At 45.3% G+C, this 21,617-nt stretch overlaps 4 protein-coding genes and 1 non-coding gene across 6 annotated transcripts; 2 read left to right on the top strand and 3 right to left on the bottom strand.

Annotated features, from left to right (window-relative positions):
* Window positions 1-163: 163 nt before the first annotated feature.
* On the bottom strand, window positions 164-1,200 carry smdt1a (single-pass membrane protein with aspartate-rich tail 1a). The gene is made up of 3 exons (XM_076023599.1): window positions 925-1,200; window positions 524-701; window positions 164-401 (listed from the first exon to the last, which is right to left on the bottom strand). Exons 1-2 carry the CDS (start codon window positions 1,078-1,080, stop codon window positions 564-566), a joined length of 294 nt encoding a protein of 97 aa, XP_075879714.1. The 5' UTR covers window positions 1,081-1,200; the 3' UTR covers window positions 164-401; window positions 524-563.
* Window positions 1,201-2,344: 1,144 nt separating this feature from the next.
* fam234b (family with sequence similarity 234 member B) lies at window positions 2,345-11,853 on the bottom strand. Of its 2 annotated transcripts, XM_076023593.1 has the most exons (14): window positions 11,639-11,853; window positions 10,165-10,713; window positions 8,767-8,880; window positions 7,611-7,793; window positions 6,874-6,989; window positions 6,067-6,156; window positions 5,820-5,970; window positions 5,346-5,487; window positions 4,826-5,020; window positions 4,519-4,597; window positions 4,085-4,252; window positions 3,398-3,506; window positions 3,085-3,317; window positions 2,345-2,992 (listed from the first exon to the last, which is right to left on the bottom strand). In XM_076023593.1, the coding sequence occupies exons 1-14, from the start codon at window positions 11,673-11,675 to the stop codon at window positions 2,990-2,992; spliced, it is 2,169 nt and encodes a 722-aa protein (XP_075879708.1). In that variant the 5' UTR covers window positions 11,676-11,853; the 3' UTR covers window positions 2,345-2,989. The 2 variants fall into 2 exon arrangements, with proteins under 2 accessions (XP_075879708.1, XP_075879710.1); XM_076023595.1 differs by lacking the exon at window positions 6,067-6,156.
* Window positions 11,854-12,374: 521 nt separating this feature from the next.
* Window positions 12,375-12,528, bottom strand: LOC142887038 (U12 minor spliceosomal RNA). The gene has a single exon (XR_012926485.1). It is a non-coding gene; the product is annotated as a U12 minor spliceosomal RNA (small nuclear RNA).
* A 432-nt stretch (window positions 12,529-12,960) lies between these two features.
* Window positions 12,961-18,788, top strand: poldip3 (polymerase (DNA-directed), delta interacting protein 3). The gene is made up of 9 exons (XM_076023596.1): window positions 12,961-13,121; window positions 13,656-13,756; window positions 13,919-14,373; window positions 14,503-14,547; window positions 15,030-15,254; window positions 15,942-16,019; window positions 16,152-16,281; window positions 17,447-17,513; window positions 17,683-18,788. Exons 1-9 carry the CDS (start codon window positions 13,051-13,053, stop codon window positions 17,897-17,899), a joined length of 1,389 nt encoding a protein of 462 aa, XP_075879711.1. The 5' UTR covers window positions 12,961-13,050; the 3' UTR covers window positions 17,900-18,788.
* A 689-nt stretch (window positions 18,789-19,477) lies between these two features.
* Window positions 19,478-21,220, top strand: rrp7a (ribosomal RNA processing 7 homolog A). The gene is made up of 7 exons (XM_076023597.1): window positions 19,478-19,615; window positions 19,800-19,942; window positions 20,047-20,172; window positions 20,278-20,401; window positions 20,593-20,690; window positions 20,772-20,979; window positions 21,062-21,220. The coding sequence occupies exons 1-7, from the start codon at window positions 19,552-19,554 to the stop codon at window positions 21,145-21,147; spliced, it is 849 nt and encodes a 282-aa protein (XP_075879712.1). The 5' UTR covers window positions 19,478-19,551; the 3' UTR covers window positions 21,148-21,220.
* Window positions 21,221-21,617: the final 397 nt, after the last annotated feature.

The raw sequence follows: 21,617 nt of genomic DNA, 5'->3' as shown, positions 1-21,617 counted from the left end.
TTTTAGTGTAGCATCGACGATTGACCAGTGTAATAAACCAGTGTTTAGAGGTTACTTTCCAAATGTATTTTGAGCATTTAGGTGATCACATCCGTCATAGAAGTGACTTTTGTGTTTTACAGTATTTGTAATAATGATTGGCAAAAAACCCACCGACCCAGCAATTTTTGCGATTCACACTCGTTATTTCCCTTTATTAAGACTTGAGTAGTGCATGCAAGTACAGTACAGTACAGTACAATACAGTGTAACTGAGCCCTGAAGGGCCCCTGGCCAGGAACACGATCCTCCAACAACACCACGGAATCCAGCGCAGGCTTTTAACACACAGCAAACACCCAGGAGGCATTTACATGCTCGGAAGTCTCAGAGACTCATTCCATTTCTAGCGACAAAGCAACCTGTAGGGGGGGGGGGGAGAGCAAACGATCAAGTGCTTATTTACGTCTTCGTTGAATGCGTTCTCCAACAACACCTCTCCACCAAAAAGACACATTAATTCACTTCATTGTTTGGGCGATACCTGGCGTACAGGAGGCGAGGCACACATCTCCCGCCCCCTGTCAGTCGTCGTCGTCGTCGTCCTCGGGCACGAAGATGTCGTGCTCCTCCAGCACCGCCGCGAAGTTCTTGCTGATCTGGGTCCCAACGTACAGGAAGGGCACCACGACCACGGCGATGCGGATGAGTCCGAATGGAGTCTTGTGTGTTGCCCAGCCGACGACACACACACCCCCAAAAGAAAAAAATCACAGAGACGACCGAGTTAGTCCACCAGAGCGGCTCGGGAGTGGTTCGTTCATTCGTATTGAAAAAACACTGCGGTTGAGGCGCGTCTATTTCCAGCATACCGCCTACACCCCAAACTCTTGGCTTCAACAGTTCCTGACAACACGGCGGACACCCCCACACAACACCGCTCACCTTCTTAGGTTTGGGCAGAATGGCGCCGGAAGAAGTGCACACGGCGCTCCGGCTCGGTGTCACCGTCCTCCCCGGCACGGACACGCTGCTCCGCGGGGAGCAGCGGGCTTTCGTGACGGCCGACAGTCTGACCAAGCGACCGAGGGCCGACGCCATGTTAACAGCGACTTGACGCACCAGCAGCAATGCGGGAAACGGTGTGTCAACTGTCTGTGGGATGGTGACTAAACACTGACCCCTAGCGGTGGTTTACCGTCGCAGCACTCCCCGAATTTCAGACACGTGCAGTTGGTTCAACTCCACTTTGGCAATTTTGTTTTCTTCTCGAGCCAACTGAATGAAAAGAACGAAAAAAAAAATTCCATCAATATTATGAGCGCAGGGTGGTTGGTAGAAAGTTAGCCATAGTGAACGACAGTATTTGCTTGGAAATTAAGGAAAATTCGATATAGTTCGATGATTACTGTAAACAGGTTCCAACCAGATATAACTGGTTTTAATTCCCCCGGAAACTGACGCTTTAATTAATTTCTCAACGCAACTATATAAATAGTATCAAGACATTCTCAGACTGTTGCTCACATTCTTCCTGAGGTCTTTTTTTATTTTTTTTTTTCGAGAGTATCAACACAGTTGTGCTGTGGTTTTCGAAACGAAATCTGATTTCGAAGGATAAGTTGACGTTGCGGACGAACAGTTCACGGTCCAGTCTACGCGTTTTTGTTGGTTATTATATTGAATTCGAACATAAACTTTATTTGTGTCTACCTATTGAAGTGATTAATTAATAATAAATTAATACAATTTTGAATTTAGAATTGTTTAGTTGTTTACGGAGCCACACTTTCACAAAACGACTCTAATCTCCCTGAAGAAGCAGAGGTTCATGGGTATTTTTTTTAAGAAGATGTTTCTTACTCAGTAATGCGGAACAGCTTGAAACCAATCACATCTTATTAATCACTTGAGGAAAAAAAACAACATGCAAGGTCTGCTAATGAAAATAGGAACAACAGCGTTCACTTCTGTTCCATATGTACTTTAACCCAAATTGACCATTTGTTTTAATATATTCTTTATTCCATGTCCCACAGGTTGCAAAAAAAAGCAATAATAAAAACTCAATGATAACGAAAACAAAACAGAAATAATAAATACATTTCTAACATGTTTTTTTTCCAACTGTTTTTCAACGTTTGAGAGGTTGGTGTCACAATTTCCAGTTGTTTTTTTCTGATCTAAAAAAACAAACAAACAAACAAACATATAATCCCCTGTCTGCTGGCGCCTCAGAGAAAATCTGAGAGGGGGACACTTGAACGTCATTTAGGCTCTAAGGAGAAACTCCGGCGCTCATGAAAAGCCTCGTTAGTTTCGGTTAAAACAAGCAACACACAATCAGGTGGCAGTCTTTGTTTCCCCCCCGTTATTTTGTGTTGTGAATTTGCAGCTTACAATTTTAACGTCAAAGCGTAGCAGCAGCAGCCAACACATTCAGTGGGGTGAGGAGGGGACGGGTGACCCTTGATCAACAACCAAATAGAAACCACACAGCATTTCGATAAATATTGTACAACGGTATTTACAGACAGAGACCTCGAGATAAAACTTGCGCAACGGGGGGAATGACACCGCATGAACATACTGGCCTTCAAAAAGAGTTGTGTGAGTGATGCATCGCTGTAAACACTGTACACGCTCTGTCGCCGGCATAATTATGCTTAACTGTACATCGTGAGCGAAAGCAAAAAAAAAAAAAATCATTCTTCTGCCACAAAGTCGAAACACTCAGTGGAATTTTGAAAGGCAAGTTCAATAACTTAAAATAGCTTATTAATTATTATTATTATTTTACAAAACAAAAAACAACCTAAAACAATGCAAACAATACCACTAACCAAAAGTATATACAGGAAATGTACTCTCAAGTAATTTTAAGTTAAATTAATCCACGTATTTAATTAAATTAATTTTTTACGCAACAATCTGAGTGTCCTCACAGCTGCCCCGCAACTTCTGCTTTTCCGCCGATTACGCAAGTCCCAGAGATGGCGACGGTGATTCATCACTGCAAATGAAGGCACACAGTTAATGAGGGCAAGCGGGCGGAAAAAACCATTCTGCCGAATACGCATCCAGCAGGCGTCTTATTCGTCTCACCTGCCGCTTGAAGGACAAACGCCTGAAGAACTTGCTGATCTCCGAGTCGGCAGGCTTGGCGGGCGGCTCGCCACCGGGCCTGCTGCCCTCGCCCAGTCGCACCACCCTCCCCTGGGCGACGGCCAACTTCAGGCTCATGCTCTTGACTACCTGGGCGTCGGGCTTGGGGTCGGGCATGGGCCTGGAGGACACCGTGATGTAGGTGGCGTCCTTCTGGCGCTCCAGGTAACTCACTGGGAGGGAGAGGGGGATTGTTTGGTGTTTAAACAGGCAGGAAAAATGGTTCTACACTTGCGAGTTTCGCAGCTCCCACCTGCCGAAGTCTTGATGGTGTCTGTTGTGTTGGTGAGCTCCAGCAGGACTGTGGGATACGCGGGGTGCAGCAGGAAAAGCCTCCTTATGCGCGGCTCGGCTGGCGCCACCTAGTTAAAAATCCAAAAAACAAAACAAGCGCAATTAGCTTTGCACAGACAAGATTTGTACTCTTCACCCTGGACTCCGGTGGAGCGGCTCCGGACAACTGTGAGTCAGTGAGTCATCTCCACACAGACCCGTACAGCTGATTTTAGCCCTCTGTTTACGCCCTGTCACCAAAAAAAAAGCCCCTTTATGACATCACAAAAGGCTCATTTCAAGATCTGTGTAATTTCTTTACGAAGAATGAGCGCGCAGAAAAAGTAGAGGATCGACGTCCCTTCATTTCTGGAGATTTCACTGGCAAGTCCAGAGACGCGTATGGGACTACCACAGAGAATTCTCACAATCTGGGACCTTTAAAGATCCAGTGTGTAAAGTTTTTAAGGAATTTCAGCATTTAAAGAAACCTGCCTGACAATGTATAATCTTATATATATGTTCTAAGGGTAGAGAAACCAAATGACTTTTATTGTTAAAATCATAATTGAAATCATAAATCAAGCCAAATTTGACACACTGGATCTTTGCGTTCCCTAAAGAATGAACCACACTTTCTGAAAAAAAAAAAAAAAGGGGGACCCACCGTCGTCTTGGTGGCGTTTTTCTGCCCTCTTATCGGCTCGCTGGCCCAGAAGAGGAACACCGACTTCCCGCTCGAGGAGGCGATGGCCGAGGGTCCCAGGCGGAGGTCGGGGCACACAAACTCTGCCGACCAGAGGGCGCGGCCGGTGCTCCCGCTGACCACCTGCGCCTGGGACGCAGAGAGAGGAGACGAGAACAGGCTAGAGGTAGGGGTTCTGAACTGGTGGAATCTCGGGACCCACAGTTTTTTTTTCCTCATAAAAACCGAAATTGGTCAAATTTAGTTAAAATAAAAAAAAAACATTAAAATGAAATAAAATGCTAGCCACTTTTCTACTGCGAAATAAATGCCCAACAATTTCGCTGTAAACATATATTTTTTAAAAACAGTAAAGGCCATAATATACAAGGAACGTGACGTTTTCTTCACCTTACCTGCATGACACCGCCTGCAGAGTGCTGGATGAAAAGGTCGAGGACGACGCTGTCGTGATAGTGTCCCGGAGCCGGTTGGCTGCGAGAGATCATAGCAGGACTGAATTTGTTACGTTACTTCCAGGACCTTGGTGGAAATGTATTTGCTTTACCGCAAGGATGATTTACAGACGATGGCTAAGACTGCATTCTGGAGCAAAAACCTAGTTTGGAAGTCCACAAAGGACCCCATGGACGGGACTCGACGGACTCGGTTGTAACACACTGTAACTCGTACTGCGTGTTACAATGTTGCTCTTGGTCGCACCTGTGCATGGGAGGCGAGATGAAGGTCCAGTCCTTGCGCAGGTCGCTCTGCCTGAGCACGGACACTTTGCCGGAGGTGTACACCAGCACCCAGTCGCTCCTGGTGGAGTTGAGGTTGGCGGCCGAGTCCAGGCAGTCGTGGCTGTTGCCAAAACCGTCCACAAGGGGGGACAGGAATTCCAAATGCTCAGATCCTCTAAGAAAAAAAAAGAAAAGAAAAAAACGGATTATTTGATAGTTTAGTCAACTTGTTTTTTCTCTTGATTTTGTGAACAATTGAAAATTGAAAATCTTTTGTGCATGTACAAAAACAATCTAATATCTTGATATTCAAGTTTTATTTTTCCTTTATTATCCTTATCATATTTTGAAAATGCCATTTCCTCATGAATTATTTACGCTCTACAATCCAGTTCATGACAAAATAGAGATTGGACACATTAGTCCAGCCATCGCACGTATAAAAGTGTCAAGAGTGCACTTGACTTCCTGTGCGTCCAGCGGCGGTAACAGCGACGTACCGGTAAATGTGAATGAAAGAGGAAGCGTTTGTTTTCTTGAGTCTCTCCCAGCTTTGGTCTTTCCTCAGCAGCGCCGGAGTTTGGGGCTTCGTGCCGGTGACTCCGAAGTAGACGTCGCCCAGGGAGACGGCCTCCACGTTGCCTGGTGGAAGACACAGCGATGAAGTTCATGTGATGTAGAAAATGACGACACTTACATATTTTTTTTGCCAATTGCTCATCTGACTGTGGAGGTGGATGTATTGTTCTTTGAAACTTCATCATGGTTTACATCTTTCGTTAAATGAGGCCAATTCACCCAAACCTATTCTATTCTATTCTATTCTATTCCACTCCACGTTCCCAGCTGCAATACGACACCCTAGTTTTTTTTCCTTTTTCTGTTTTTTTCCCTTTTTTTTTCTTTTTAAGTCACGTTCACTGAAGGACTTGCATTTCAAGCCAACCTCAGCAAGTTGCTGGTGTTTTTCTAACCTAGTCCGAACAAGATGTAGTAAGCTCCTTGTTGCGTCTCGTGCAGAAGAGGCCCGACTAGTTTCCCCTGGCCGGTCAGGTTGAAAGGCACAGGATTGCCCAGTTTGGCGCCCGTCAGCCCAGATATCAGGTTCAGGGAGAGGTCCATTACCTGGAGGGGGAGAAATGGCAGCGTGAGGGGACAGAGTCGCGTGTGCGAGCATGTTGGGGGTGGTGGCGGGGGTGGGGAAGAAGGGAAAACACTGACTGAGACGTTTTGGACGGTTTGTCCGGACGAACGATGGTGAATATTATGGGATGGGAGGATGGTGAGGTTGGAGGTGGCAGGCGGGCGGTCCTGGAGGAAGAGCAAAGGGGAGATTCACGATTTATGGATATGTGAGGTGTGAGAGACGAGGATTCTTGGGGGCAGGTGATTGGCTGTGGCCAGGGAAAGAGCCAGAAGAAGAAAAAGAACAACAACAAGAAGAAGAAGAAAACAAGAAGAAGAAGAAAAGAAGAAGAAGAACAAAAAGAAGAAGAAGAAAAGAAGAAGAAGAAAAGAAGAAGAAGACAAAAACAAGAACAAGAAGGCATGTATGGACTGAACACACATTGAGCTGTAATGTAACCACTTCACTGTTGTCACAATGTTCCACCCCAAGAAAGAAGCCCTACAGTGTGAACAAGAGTTTCACGCTAATTGGACTGCAACTGAAACAATAACAGCTCGCAACAACTCGCTGCAACAATTTAGCCTTAAACTTAAACCAACAGGATTTGGGTTCTTTTCCACCTCTGCCACTTCAATTGCATAAAGCCTGTGTCCTAATATCACTGACGGCTTTTGGTTAGCTACAGTATGACACAGCAGACAAGGCAGGCAGGCAGGCAGGGACAGTCCTAGCATGTTGTGCGTGCGTGTGTGTGTGCAAAACCCCACAAAAAAATGTACAATCATGATACATTTGATAAGTGAAACGCTGCCGTGTCACTTCCTGTATTCGCACAAGCAAAAACAAACAAAAAAAAAAACCAACCCAAAACCGAAGCAGGGAGAGTGTCAGAGTGATACCTCGTCTGCAGGCAGGGTGGCCACCAACAGGTCTGGGACCGAGTCTCCCTGCAGGTCTGGAAGCAGCACCGCCTGAGACTCGATGCTCCGCAGCTGGACGGACCACAGCGTCCTCCCTGCGGGGGGCAGAACGTGTTTCAACGGAGATTTTGTGTGTTATTTGTGCCAAATTTATATTAGAAATGGGATTAACTGAATAATATATAGATGTATAATGTGTTTTTTCTTGTTTTCCGAAAACGTTCAACTATGACTTAGGCAACTATGCTATTAGGCTAACGATATATATGAACTGAAACGTTTTAGCTGAATGCTGCCTTTTGTTTGTCTTGCAAATTATTATGTGTAGTTGCATTCGCGCAAAAAGTGGTGTTGCACTGTGTTTCTCCACCCACATGTGGCTGCGTTTCCATGACAGTTTTTCGCAAAATAAAAGCGATATTTCTAAAATTACGAGAAAGTACAATTGCGATTTGCTGCTGTTTCCATTGAACGGTGAAAAAAACAATAAAGCCGTAATTCTCGGAAAGAAAATCTTGTCCGGTGAGACCTCACTTTGAGGAGGATGGAGGCACAAAACATTTTGTGATAAATCGGCGTTTCGATGTTGTTTGTTATCAAGAATGGTTGTAATGTTTTTCTCTTCTGTTTCCATTACCAGTTTTTTATTGCGATATTTAGGTTTTGCGTAATTCTATGGGTAATAGACAGGCAGCTTGTGTTTCCCTTCTCCTCACCCGTGGAGCCGTTGACCGCCATGACGGTGGACTTGCTGACGAGGATGACGACGGGCTGCTGCTGCTGCTGCTGCGTGCCGAGCTGCAGGCCACACTGGATGTACGTGACCGACTCCTGCAGGACTTTCCTCCACAGCACCTGGCCGCCCAAAGCAGACAGGGCCACAGCGCTGTAGACTGGAGCTGGAGGGAGGCTTCTGTTAGAACGGCGACTTTTCGACCGGTGGAAGCTCATGAGGACCCACATTTTTTTTTTTTTTCTTCTTATCGTGAAGTCGCGACCCCAAATTTGTCCCACAGCAATGAAATTTATTTAGCAAAAAAACAAACAATAAACACCGGCCTACTTTCTATCATGTCGAGTAAATTAATTATTGAAATTATTGAAATTAATTGTGTCTCCTGCAAAATAAATGTCCAACGTTTTTCTCGATAAATGTATATATATATATATATATATATATATATATATATATATATATATATATATATATATACATATGTTACAAATAAAAACAGGAAACTGCTCACAAAGTCAGAACTCATTCAAAACTGCTGGAGGAAGAACCCAGTGTTGGAGAGTCACGAGTTACGTGTGCTGGGTTACGAAATGTAATTACAAAATGGAGGTAAATGTAATTTGTTACATTACTTGCAAAAAAGTAATCATGTAATTACATTACAGTTACGTGTGGAATTATTCATGATTACAATTTTAATTACGTCTGACCAATTTTTCCAAAAACAAGAGGCTGGGCGTGTGTGTAATCATTGTGTTTTTGTTGCTTTGCGTGGTTTTCTCGTGCGCTGGCTCGGCACAAGCGCCTCCCCCCCCCATCCACGAACAAAAACTTTGATTCTATTCTGAGGCTTCTGATTGGTTCTCCTGTCAAGTTCAACATTGCAAGCCAGCCAGTTAAATTGTCTCTCTCTGTTTTGTCTGCTGCTGGAAGCTCAACACTGTCGGGTCCAAACAGTTGAGAACACTGAACAATGAAAAAGTAATCAAATGTAATCAGTTACATTACTTTGATGAAGTAATTGAAACAGTTACATTTTCATTTGGGTAATTTTGTGATTGTAATCAATTACATTGTTTCTGGAATTGTTGAAAAGGGGCTGCGAGTTTGTTTCCTGGCCAAAAGCGCCTACATACCCTTGGTGTCTTTAGAGGCGCGCGAGTTGTTGGTGTATTCGGTGACGCCCACAAGGACATCCTGCAGCGAGTCGCCGTCCAAGTCCCACATGGCCAGGGCAGGTGGAAACCCGCCTGGGAAGAGAAAAACAACATCAGGAAAACCAAAATATGACATCAGCGAAGTCTCCGTTTAAGTGACTGCAGGAGCTGTACGTGCGTGGCAGGGCAGGCCTGTGTTTATTTTGAAAAGATGTTGGGCGGCACGGTGGTGCAAGCGGTTAGCGCTGCCGCCTCACAGTAAGCGGGTCGTGGGTTTGATTCCGGGGTCTCCTGGGGTCTTTCTGTGTGGAATTTGCATGCTCTCCTTGTGTATAGGGTTCGATTTCAGGTTCTCCGAAAAGTGGATTTTCGACTGCGTTTGGGAGGAGCGGAGGCTGCTAATGCTAATGCTAATGCCTGCGCCTGCAGCGACCCCCTCGTCGGAGCTAGCCAGTTAGCCAGCAGCTAGGAGCTAACTGGGTTTTTGACATCATGAAACTGGCTCTAAATCTGTAACAACGCCGACTCTCCAGAAGAGTTCCCTCCATAGACTTACACTCCCACGGTGGTGCAGTGGTTGGCACTGCCGCCTCACAGCAAGAGGGTTGTGGGTTCGATTCCCGGGAACCTTCCTGTGTGGATTCCAGTACCTTCCTGTGTGGAATTTGCATGTTCTCCCTGTGTCTGCGCTGGTTCTCTCCGGGTTCTCCGGCTTCCTCCCACAGTCCAAAAACATGCATGTGAATTGAATTTCAAACTCCAAATTGTCCGTAGGAGTGTGTGTGAGTGCGAGTGGTGGTTATGGCAGCTACGACAGCTGGAAAGAGGCTCCAGCAGACCCCCGTGACCCTGAGCTCGGGACGAAGCGGGTATTGAAAATGGATGGATAGATGGAAAAATAAGTGAGTCAGGCCCAAAAAAATTAAGAGCGTGAGTCGTGTTTTTCTGACAACAGTATTTTGTAAGAACACAAAAGAGTGTGACGTCGCTGGAGGTCTAATCCCGTGCGCGGCTTTGAGCGCTGTGTAATTACCGAGGGCTGATGAGTGGTTGGGCTGGTGGTGTCTCGCCGCGGAGGCTCCTCGCTAAGGCGTCGTAGAATGAGCGAGGCGCGCTTAACGTGTTTTATGGTAGCATTGCAGTACTCGAGGTTGGTCTCGGTCTCCAGACCGTTTTTTACAAGGGCCTTGGTCTCGTCTCGGTCTTGTCTAGAGTGGACTCTGGGTTTTGGATTGATCGGTTTTCGCAATACGTTTTTTCACCAGTAGGTGATGCTAAACCTCACACACTTGGCCTTTAACGTCGTCCGTGATTCAGGGGGAAACGAGGGTGTTGGATGTGAGAAGTTTTTTGTCTTGTTGTTTTTCTTTAGCTCACCTCTCGGGATCACTCCCAGTGCTCTCTCCCACTGCATCCTCCTTTCCAGCTCCCCCTTCCGACACGGGATCAGAAACGCACACAGCAGCACGAGCAGCATGGCACACACGAGCGGCACCAGGAAAAATGCGCTTCGGACAGCATTCCTCACCCTCTTGGCCTCCGCATCGGCGCCATGCGCCCCCAGCACAGCGCCCCCTAGAGGCCCGGACCCACCCCTGTCCTCCCCTGACCTGTCCCTGCCCGCGTCCCTGTGGCTGCTCCAGTACTGCGTCGCTCTCAGGTCGCCCACGGCTTGCTTGGATTTGAGTCCTTCCCTCCACTTGTCCTCCTCTTCCTCCTCCTCCTCATCCTCGGGGGCGTCGTCCTCGGCCCCCACCAGCCTCCCCGATCTGCCGCCCCGCAGCTTGGAGGAGCCTGACCCGAGGCAGCCATCCCTGCCGAGGCCGTTCCGGGGGTAGTTGAGGACCAGATCGTCCTCTTCGCTCTCGTCTTCGCTGTCCGCCTGGGTCAGCGGGTCGTACTCGCCCAGATCGGGGCCCTTCTTTCCTGTGGAGACGAGATGCTTGTTGGTAGAACAACTCTTCTGCTGTTCTAATTTAAAATATGGCAAGTGATCACTGCGTCGTTTGTACGGATGCATTATTAATACAGCCCTCCTTCGGAACAGATATTCTTCCATGTGGCTTCATAGTGGATATGGGCCACCGGGTTATATAACACGTTTTGCTTCAAATAATTTCTTATATTTGAAACAAATTAATTAAAATTTCTTGTGGATTTATTTTTCTATTCTGTGCAGGTGGCATTCCAGTTAATTAACATTTATTACACAGAACAACAAATGAAATGAAGTTGGTCTACATTCACTACGTCGCTCTTTAGAATGTAGTCTCTATATATCCAACCATAATCTCATGCAATATCTAGCAAATGCAGTGCTTAAGATAAATGAATGCAAATCTAGAAACCTGCTCTTACAAACAGACATTTTAAAAAAAACAAAAAACAATTGATGACTTAAGGAAGCATTGTGCAGACAAAAACACACCTTAAAAACATCGTTTGGCGCAATAAAATAATAACTATTTTATAATATGCTTGTTTACTGTGCAAGCAGCGCATCACTCTCTGCAATACTGGCGTTAGCTAGCGGCTAGCGGAGAGGACAGCAGGGGCGCTGTGGACGAGATGACAGCACGCGCCTCTCTGAGGAAAACTGTTGTTATTTTTAAAATGACACTATTGGCAAACGTGTGTGTTAAATCAAAGAAACTGGAGGCGATGTGTGACAATTTGTGAATTTGTTGCGCCACGGCGAAAAACATACGAATCAGATAGACCTTTTTGTTTTTTTTTTGTTTTTTAACGCAACACGAAAAGACCTTCACATTATTGCGACAAAAGGCTTATTAGCGGCTAAAATGGTTCGCGTCCTTGTTGTGGCTGATGATAAATGTGAAGGGCGTCTTACCGGGCAGTTTGAGTGCGCGAGACAGAGCTGCAGCCATTGATGTCTCCTCAAATGGATCCGCAAGAAAAGCGATGCGAGGTAGCGGTGATGAGCAGCTCCACGCATCGAGAGAGCAGCTTGCTTTTTTTTTTTTTTTTTGATATGCGCCTGCACTGATGCATTCTGGGAATTGTAGTCTTCCCCCAGCATTACTAATTTGTAGTTGAACAATACTTCAGACCAAGTAACTGAAAGAAACGTTGTCGCTGGTCAAAGTCTGGAGAGATAATTAATAAGTATAAAGTGCATTCTAAAATAGCAGATATATATATATATATATATATATATATATATATATATATATATATATATATATATATATATATATATATATGTATATATATATATATATATGTATATATATATATATGTATATATATATATATATATATATATATATATATATATATATATATATTATTATTATTTTTTTTTTTTTAAATGTGACAAAATATCTATTGTTTCGTTACTATGAACATTTGGGACAACAAAAACCATCCTCATTCAAAACGTTTGATACTTGCAACGCCGGTATGTATGGTGGTTGAATTCATATGTATGGTTGTTCCTAGCACGTTAGCATTAAGTATCCCATCCAACAGGGTTTATATAGCATTTATTTCAACAACATCCCCTTGCAATGGTGTTACTCATTTCTGTTGGTGTTTTTAATTTATTATTTCACACTTTCAGGGTCGGGGCAGGTCCTAGTCCCGCAAGGCATCTTGCGAAGTAAGCAAGTCACCGCTGAAGGCAGACCTGAGCCCTCTCAAAAATTGATCTCGTAAGTTGAACGAGGACACGGGCGTCACCCCGCGTCGTTATTTTCCTTACTCATCAGTTTAAGGCATGACTAGTTGCTCGTCGAAGACCGCGCTAGTCGTAGTGGTCGACTGAGTTCTATGACGGTGTCAACCTTTGGTATTGAATTGGCTGCGCTAATTTCAAAACATTTTAATTCGGTGCATTCAATGGTTTTATTTGTTGTATAACATACGAAAATGGCTTTCACAACTCATAAATAATATTTTTCTTTCATATCTCGAAACCTGGTTACACCGCAAAGACTTCTGGGTAGTGTGGCTACGTCACAAACATATAGTTTGTCAAGAGCAATCGATTGCAGACTGTCTTTCCGGCCTGGAATAATAGAAAGTGTCTTTGGAACATAATCTAAATATTTTTAGGTGTTCAACTACAAACAAGCATACGCTTTTATAAATAATATGTTTGTAAATAATCACATAATTACATTTTATTGAACTTGTGACTTGAGACTGATTTGTTAGTGTAGATTTGTATGGCCTTTATAGGCTTCCGTTCTCTCGTTTATAGTTTCGCGGGGACGCAAGCGCAGTGAATCATTGTAGAAAATGGCAGACGTCTCTCTGGATGAAGTGATTCGACAGCGCGGTATTAATTTAAAGCCAACAACAGTAAAACGGTAATTGAACGGCATGTGCATGTATCAGCTGTTGCCTTTGATTAGGATGCCGACTTTCAGCAACGTTCCGAAGGAACTGATGGAATTAAGAATTCGCTTTGCTCGCTCGGCCTCCTTCAGCTAACGTTAGCTCATTTCACCAGTAGCAACGCTTACGCTGTGTTGGGGTAATAGTGGGTAGGCTTGTCCATATACTACTGTATGTGTTAAATCCCTCACTCGTTAAATCGTTTTGCCCTTAATTTGACTCGGCCATCTCGACATGCCGTTTTGTATTATTACACTCTCAACATTGAACGCTGTCGCTAGTTTGCTTGTGTTTGTTACTTCTCCGCCGTGTTAATGCTAGGTGTTAGCCAACAAGCTAACATATTGTAGACGCTACGCACTTCACCTATCTCACGAGCTTGGCGATATTAGCTTTGCGTTAGTGAGCGTGTTGTAAAGTTCAGTTAACATTTCACTTCACGAATTCGCCGGTCTTTGAAGCGGCGTGAAAGAAAATGTTTGCGTTATGGCTTTACTTTCCTTCAGACCCATGTTTGGACGCGGAGGAGGAGGAGCTGGTAACAGTTTTGATGCACGGCAAAAGATTGGGGCCAACGATGTCAGACAAAGGCTTGGAGGTGGAGCAGGTAATGATCAGCAATAATTCATCCAAAACATATTACCATGGTTTTTGTGTGTGTGTGTGTGTGTGTGTGTGTTTTTAAATGTAAGGTCTGCTCCTTTTTTGTTTGTTCCAGTTATTACAATGAATTCATAGGAACTCAATTTCCTCGCTGTCTTATCTCTAGTGTTTCAGGTGAAAGATGCCAGAGACAAGTTGGGCCTGAAAGATGCTCGCTTTAAAATCCGTGGCCGGGGAGGAGCAGCAGCAGGAGGCGGAGGAGGCGGAGGAGGCGGAGGAGGAGTGCAGGATGCACGTCAGATGATCAACTCGCGCAAACAGGGACAGAGTCCGTTCACCGGCCTGACTCAGTCCCCACAATTTTCTGCTGCCACACAGCAGCTGCAGGGCCTGAACCTTGTGCCACAGATTAAGATCCAAACGGTTAATAATCTTGCCAGCGGAGCCATGCGACAGTTCACCCCCACTGTACATGGACTGAGCGTCAGAGGCGGCGTGGCGCCGCAGCAGAGCATCAACAAGAGGATAATGGATGCTCGTGATAGGCTGAGCCTGAAGAGGAGCATAGGGGGAACACAGACAGCTGCTGCGCCGCCCCTTAAAATAACCAAGACCATCCAGGTGAGGCCGTTTGTTATTTAAAGTGAATTCAGAGAAGGTCAGCCATGCAACCTGCTCATAATACTACTGTGTGTAAGTGTATGTGAACTAAATTTTTGTACTTTTTTCTTTGCTTTTTTTTTGTTACAGCAACGCCCCATAGCAATGACTGGGGGAATACGTACAGCTCCACAGGTGGACATAATTTTCTATTCTTTCTTTTTGTCCTCACGCTTCCTGTTTTCCACATCAAAGTGTTTCAGGTCATTACACCAGTGTGTCATGCTATATAAACATTTTCTGGGTTAGGACCGGGGTGGGCAAACTGTTTGACTGTTTTTTTTAGCTCTTTATTGAAATCAATCTTAAACACTGTAAAAATGGATGATAGCAGCTATTTTTTGATTTGCTTTCTATTAGTATAATTTCTTCAAGTTCGGCGGCCCGGATTTAAAATGCTTAACGGGCCGCATATGGCCCCCGGGCTGTAGTTTGCCCAGTTTGCCCACCCCTGGGTTAGGACGTGTCACATATTTTGGAGTGGAAGTCATTTCAAGTCGCAGATCTGCCTTCAAATGACCGAGAAACAAATGAAGGGTAGCCTTGGCTTGTCTCTGTGCAAGTGAAAAAAAAAAAAATCTTAACATTTGTCCAAATCCTCTGTCCGCCCTTTGCAGTCGAGTACGATGGCCTCGACGCTCTCCATGTCTGGCCCCATCACAAAAGTGGTGAAGAACGATGCGTACACGGCCCCGCCGCGGCCTCCCGTCCCCGTGGCCCCCACCAGGCCCGCCAGCCACATGGCCACCAGCAGGGCCCCGCCCACAGCCCTGCAGCCAGTTTCTCGAACCCTTCAGCAGAATGCGGCGGAAACCAGCACGACCGCTCCAACACCGACTCAGGTAAACGCCCACCCACCAAATTCAGGCTCGGTGCTCATTTAGCTCTCGCACGGTAAGAAGAAGCCGCAACCGTCTGAGAGCAAAGTTAGGCCGGAGTTTTTCAACCGTTTTTGAGACCAGGCAGGTTTTGTTTTCACACGGCATACCACCACCAATCATCGACACTTTTTTAGCGTAATAATGACAATGCAGGTTGTTACTTTTTTATATTCAGTCGGCGTGAAACCTGTTTTCGATGCACACAAAGCTGATGTCCTGGCACGAAAACAGGTTATCATTCCTTTTAAGGCACAATCACGCCACAGTTTTTTTTTATTTTTTTTTAGACCAATTAAGTGAAATTGGATAATTTCTCACAGCACACCTGACATTAGCTCACGGTACACTAGTGTGCAGCGGCACAGTGGTTCAGAAACACTGAGTTCGGGAATTCGATTCATTAAGTGTATCTCTTGAATGCAAGTTAAGCCTTTTGAAGGAAATCCAGCGTAGTCAGTGAGCTTTGTGCTCGGTAGGTCAGCGTTGACCATCACACTAAAGTAACTGTATTGAATTAGCAGCACGAGCGCTCGCTAGAGTTACAGAGGCAGTCACGTGCCGTAGACAACCAGTATGCTTCTGGTTTCTTCACATTTCAGCTGGTTTGAATGTGTAGGTGTAATAACGCAGTGCCTTGTGTCTCCCCAGCCTGTCGTCAGTCCTTTGGAGGGGACGAAAATAACGGTGAACAACCTGCACCCCCGAGTCACCGAAGAGGACATAGTCGTAAGTGCATCTGGCCGATCCCACGAGGCCCCCCCTTTGTCTTTGTAATGGACTCTGCGCTGCGACGCTGCCGTGATTCATCCTGTGTGTGCGCTTGCCTGTGTGTTTGTCTGTGGTCCGTTTTGGCTGCAGGAGCTGTTCTGCGTGTGCGGGGCCTTGAAGCGGGCTCGTCTCGCGAAGGTGGGCGTGGCCGAAGTGGTGTTTGTACGCAAAGAGGACGCCGTGAGCGCGTACAGGAAGTACAACAACCGCTGCCTGGACGGTAGGTGCCGGTGGCAAGGACGCGCACGTCAAAATGGCAGAATGGGCTCTGGGCTCTGTTCCATGTGCAGGTCAATGACAGAGTGGAGTGAAGAGAGAAGTTTGTCCTTTTTTTTTAGCTGATGGAAAACAGGATGCTTATTGACTAGGACTTGGAACTGAGCGGCAGTATTGGAACATCTGCAGCAGCTATCCGTTTGCATTGGTCTTTCTTCCTCTTTGGTGCTAGAGGCCAAATGTCATCTTCACGCGAGCTGACTGTTTTAGACCAAATGACAAAAGTGGCTAAATGCAACGTACGCAGCATTGCAGTCACATGCAAGAGGCAAAACCAAGCAATCATCAAACACTTTGAAACAACACAGAGAAGGACTCTGAAGCAGCGCAGCGTTTGACGTCTCCACCAAAGCCTTTTCACTGCAGCACAACAAGCGTCACGTTCAGAGTTTAGATAAGAAGTTAATATGTCGCTCGACAGCTTTGACAATAAGCCTCCAGTGGTTTCACCGTTTTCCTTTTAACGGTAAAACCCAACGATCCCTTGGTTTTCTTTGCTAATCCAGCAGTAATCAGCTGTGACACTGCGAGTGCTCACCAGGACACAGAAATGGCACTGAAACCCCTGCAGAATATCCACCTGCTGCTACGCCTTCAGTGGTGCCATATGAGTCATCTCCGCTCGCTGCTCAACGCAGCCTGAGTGCTCGTGAAAATATGCGAATAGACGGCATGTTAAAGAGGGAACATGAGATAATTGTGCTCGCTGAGGGTTTTTTTTTTTTTTTTTTTTTTTTTTTTTTTTTTAATCCCTTTACATCAGTTTCACCACAAGATGGCCATAGAAGGATTACATTAATAATTACATGGTGTTTATTTAAGTAATCTGACAAAGTCACTTCAGCACACAGTGGAGCAGTTGTACACTCGCAGCTTCAGAATAACAGATAAAATGCACCACGGGTGCTTCGATGCGGCTCGGTGCTCAAATGTCATTGTGATATTGCCCTGATTTAATCTGCGTCGTGCCACATTCTTGGAAACTGGAAGCAACAGGAGAGCCGATGAGCGTCTTTCAAGGAGCGATATTTGGCCGTTAATCCCCCTCCCCCGCTGCGTCGCCGTCGAGATGTTTTTAATCTTTCCCTCTCGCCCCCCCACCACCTCAGGCCAGCCCATGAAGTGCAACCTTCACATTCAAGGAAATGTCATCACTTCCGACCAGCCCATTCTATTGTGAGTAAGGCCGAAAGGCTGATTTCAAATACCTCTCTTGTTTCTTTTTGGTGCGGGCGCACGTGTTCTTCACTCGCTGCGGTGTCCTTCTGAGCAGACTGACTGAAATTGAAAAAGAGCTTTTAGTTAACCAATGAATATCCACTGATCTGTCTTTGACGTGTTTCAGGAGGCTAAGTGATAATCCCGGCACAGGGAGCGGCCCGAAGAAGGACGGGCTGCCCTCCTCCCTGTCCCGCCCCAGCGGTCAGCGCGCCTCCTCCCAGCCCACTCCGGAGGTGGACCCCCAGACCATCCTGAAAGCCCTGTTCAAGTCCACCGCCCAGACCACCTCCACCACCGAGACCCCCAACTCGCAGGCCACCGCTTTTCGCATCAAAATATAGCTCCTCCACGCCGCCCCCCACCGTCTCCTGTGAATACCCTGACCATACAAACGGCATTGTCAGCGTTCATGTACAAACTGTGGTTTTTTCTCCAAGTTGACAGCCTGCATTCTCGCGTAAGAAGCCGACTTTTACACCTTATCAATTCTTCAGCGTAAACTCTATGGATCTGCAACGATGTGTGTTTGATTTTGTGCTATTCAAAATGTCCTTTTTTTTTTCTTTGTAGAACGATGACTGGAGAGATTTGTCATGTTGTTTTAGGTTTTAATTTGATCAGAGGTATGCCACACAAAGCTGACTATTTAGCGATGTTTACTCTTGTTTTGTTTTTTCTTTTTGTTCATTTGATGCCACCATGTTTCAATGATAAAGCCTGTTCAATTTTCAGATGACACTGAATGGTCACTAATACTAATGACTAATGCCGGGTTTTTTTTTTTAAAGCGAATAGAGATCCCCCCCCCCCCCCCCCAAAAAAAAAAAACTAATGTGGGCCATATTAAATGGGAAAAAAACATATCACTGTTTAATTAGGCTGTAAAATAAAGTTGCCCTCCCTAAATCAGTAATTTGACTTCAAGCTAATAAACAAACTTTAAAAAAAAAAAAAAGTTTACTGCCATATTCAGTGTAGTCCTTAAGGCATTCGAATGATTGTGCACGGTTTTGTTTTGGTCCTGAATCTAGGGTTGTTTTTAGTTTAGTTTTTTTTAAACCAAATTGTGTGTATTATTCATGTATGTGTTACATTGATATTTTTTTGTCTTGCAAAAAGACTGACACCCCCCCCCCCTTTTTTTTTTTTTTAAACAGTGTGTCATTCGCTAAGAGACTTAAGAAAACAGGCTTGTCTGGGAAATGTCGCCAATAAATATCTAGCTTTGTAGATTTTGTCAAAGATTTTTGCCTCAACTTTAATTTTTTTTTTTTTTTTAAACCTTTGATATCATTGTCGTTTCAAAATAGATTTGAGCCTTAAAACTAACAAAGGAGCTCCCAAAAGTGAGTCGGTAAAAATGTTGAACTTTATATTTTGGGGGCTGGATTTGTGCTTGAAATTAAGTTGGAAGATATTTTTGTTTAGTCAGTAGAAATCTGAAGTAATTTCCATCCATTTGTTTTCAATACCCGTTTATTCCTTAGCTCAGGGTGCTGGACCCTCTCCTAGCTGTCATAGCAGGGTGACACCCTGGACAAGTCGCCAGTTCATCGCAGGGCCACATAGAGAGACAAACAACCATTCACACTCACATACACACGTACAGACAGTTTAGAGGTTCCAAATGACCTTCCGTGCATGTGTTTGGACTTTGGGAGGAAGCTGGAGAACCCCGAGAGAAACCAGGCAGACACGGGAAGAACATGCAGACTCCACACAGACCCGGGATTGAACCCACGACCTTCTTGCTGTGAGGCGGCATCGTCGCCCCTGAAATCATTTGTTTTTGGCTAAATGTTAGAAAGCTTTATTAACAAAACGAAAAGCCAAGACATCATTTTAAAAAAGCTCGGAATTTCTTTAAATATATTATCGGTAAAATACAAAACATAAATCTGTTTGAAATAACACTTTCCCGCCGCCCCCCTATCATAACGGGTTTTTGTACGTCGTCGTTAGTAGTACTTCCGGTTTAAAAGGTCACACCAAGATGGCGCCGTCCAAAAGGAAACATGCCACCAGTGCGGCTTGTGTTATCCCTGGAGGTTTTACAGGTATTATTTGCCGAAATAAATGACATTTCTGTATACCCACACGCTTAAATGTACATTTATTCGTAGTGTCATTTTAACCTTTGCTTCGTCTTTGCGGCTTTCCCCCCTCCGTTTGCCTTCGGGAATCGCTCACGACGGAACAACAGTAACGTCACAGTGTTGCTTTTCCTCCCTCTTCTCGCAGTTTTACCCGTACAGTTTGCTCCCGACAGCGCCGCGCAGCACAAGCTGTATGTCAAAGAGCACAAGGTTCGAGCCGAGAGCAGCTCTCATAGACCTCTGGACCGGACTCTGTTTGTGCTCAACATTCCCCCTTACTGCTCACAGGTACAGTCCATGTAGCCGAAAAGCTAGTTGTTTAGCACAGACTCCACTGTACACAACCCAGTGACGAACTCAGCCATACCGCTCTCCTGTTGCCTGTGTTTCAGGGTATTGTCAAAGAATTGTTCTCGCAGTTTGGCACTGTTCAGTCGGTGGAGTTAAACGACCACCCAGGCTTGCCTCGAGATTCTGGACCCAACCTGTCCAAGTACTTCAAACCTGCTGAAAAACAGGTGAGCAACTCCTTCCATTCCAACTGACTCCATGCGCAATGTCTCCTTTAGCTCTGTTAAGTGAAGCGGGTGTCTTCATTTCCCTTCCTTGTCTGTTCTCCGCAGTGTTTTAAAGTGGGCTACATTGTGTTCCGTGCATCTTCAAGTTTAACAGCGGTTAAATCCCACCCACACAATGTCCCGTTGGTGGTCTCCACAGAGCAACATCCTGTAAATACCGGAGTCCAAAGTGAGTGACACGACAGCGGTCCATTTACTTTTATTGTTGTACTGTTTGTTTGTTTGTTTGTTTTTGTTTTTATAGGATTTGTGGCTCATTTGTGTTGCTTTATATTCACTTACAATCTTGAGGTCTGTGTTAATTGGTCAAACTCCTCGCTCAACTGCCGCTGTATTCTTCCTGGCTCTGTATCTTGCCAGAGTGGATCCAGAAGTACAGGGCGTCTTTTATTCAAACGGAAAAACTGCAGGAGCTCGTTGACTCCTTCATGGGTGACTACGACAAGCGAAAAGAAAAGGTGAGACCTTCCCCGGCAGGGCACGCACGCATCTCTTAGAGCGACACGTCACGTCAGCTTTGTGCGATGTTTGTGCGGCAGGAGGCGGAGAAGCAGAAGGAGGAGGCAGACAAGCAAAAGGAGGATGAAGAGGGCTGGACAAAGGTCACAAAAGGACCAAAGGGTGCCAAGGCCCGCCCCCACAGCGAGGCAGCCAACCGGAGGACTTTACAGAAAGAGATGAAGAAGAAGAAGAGGAAGGAGCTCTTGAACTTCTACTCCTGGCAGCACAAAAATACACAGAAAGAACGTAAGTGTTTAATTTATAATTCTTTTCTGGTCCCGACTTGACAATAGAAACTTGAGTGAAGTGTTTTTTTTCCCCTCACCAGATATTGCTGAGCTAAGGAAAAAGTTTGAAGAGGATAAACAGAAAATAGCCCTTCTGAGGGCACAAAGAAAGTTCAGACCTTATTGAACTGAAAACTACGCATTTTTCTTTTTTGTTTTGTATGCATTGTAATATCAACGAATAAAACTATTGACTTGCATTTCTGTGTGATATATATTTTAAAGGAGTTGTACAACCTCTCAATTTTGGGAAAATCGGTGTTGGTTGAAGAATGCATCTAGTGAAGTGATTTGGTAAATGGACTGCACTCGTATAGTGCTTTTCAGCACCTTCACGGTATCCCAAAGCGCTTTTACAAAGGCCTCTCATTCACCTATTCAAACACCAATGGGAGGCTTCTGCCATGCAGGGTGCTGCCTAGCCCCATTGGGGGCCATTTAGGGTCAAGTGTCTTGCCAAAGGACACGACGACGGAGGAGGATGGAGCGGGATTTGAATCGCAAACCTTTCAATGGACAACCTGCTCTACCTCCTGAGCCACAGTCGCCCCCGACATGTGATGACATGATGCAAATGTTGCTGAATAAGAGAAATGC

This window comes from Nelusetta ayraudi, unplaced genomic scaffold (assembly GCF_046127955.1).
Source record: "Nelusetta ayraudi isolate G7.1 ecotype Tasmania unplaced genomic scaffold, CSIRO-AGI_Nayr_v1 ptg000016l, whole genome shotgun sequence".
NCBI classification, from domain to species: Eukaryota; Metazoa; Chordata; class Actinopteri; order Tetraodontiformes; family Monacanthidae; genus Nelusetta; species Nelusetta ayraudi.
Note: the sequence above shows the minus strand (reverse complement) of the source record. Positions and strands in the feature narration are given on the sequence as shown.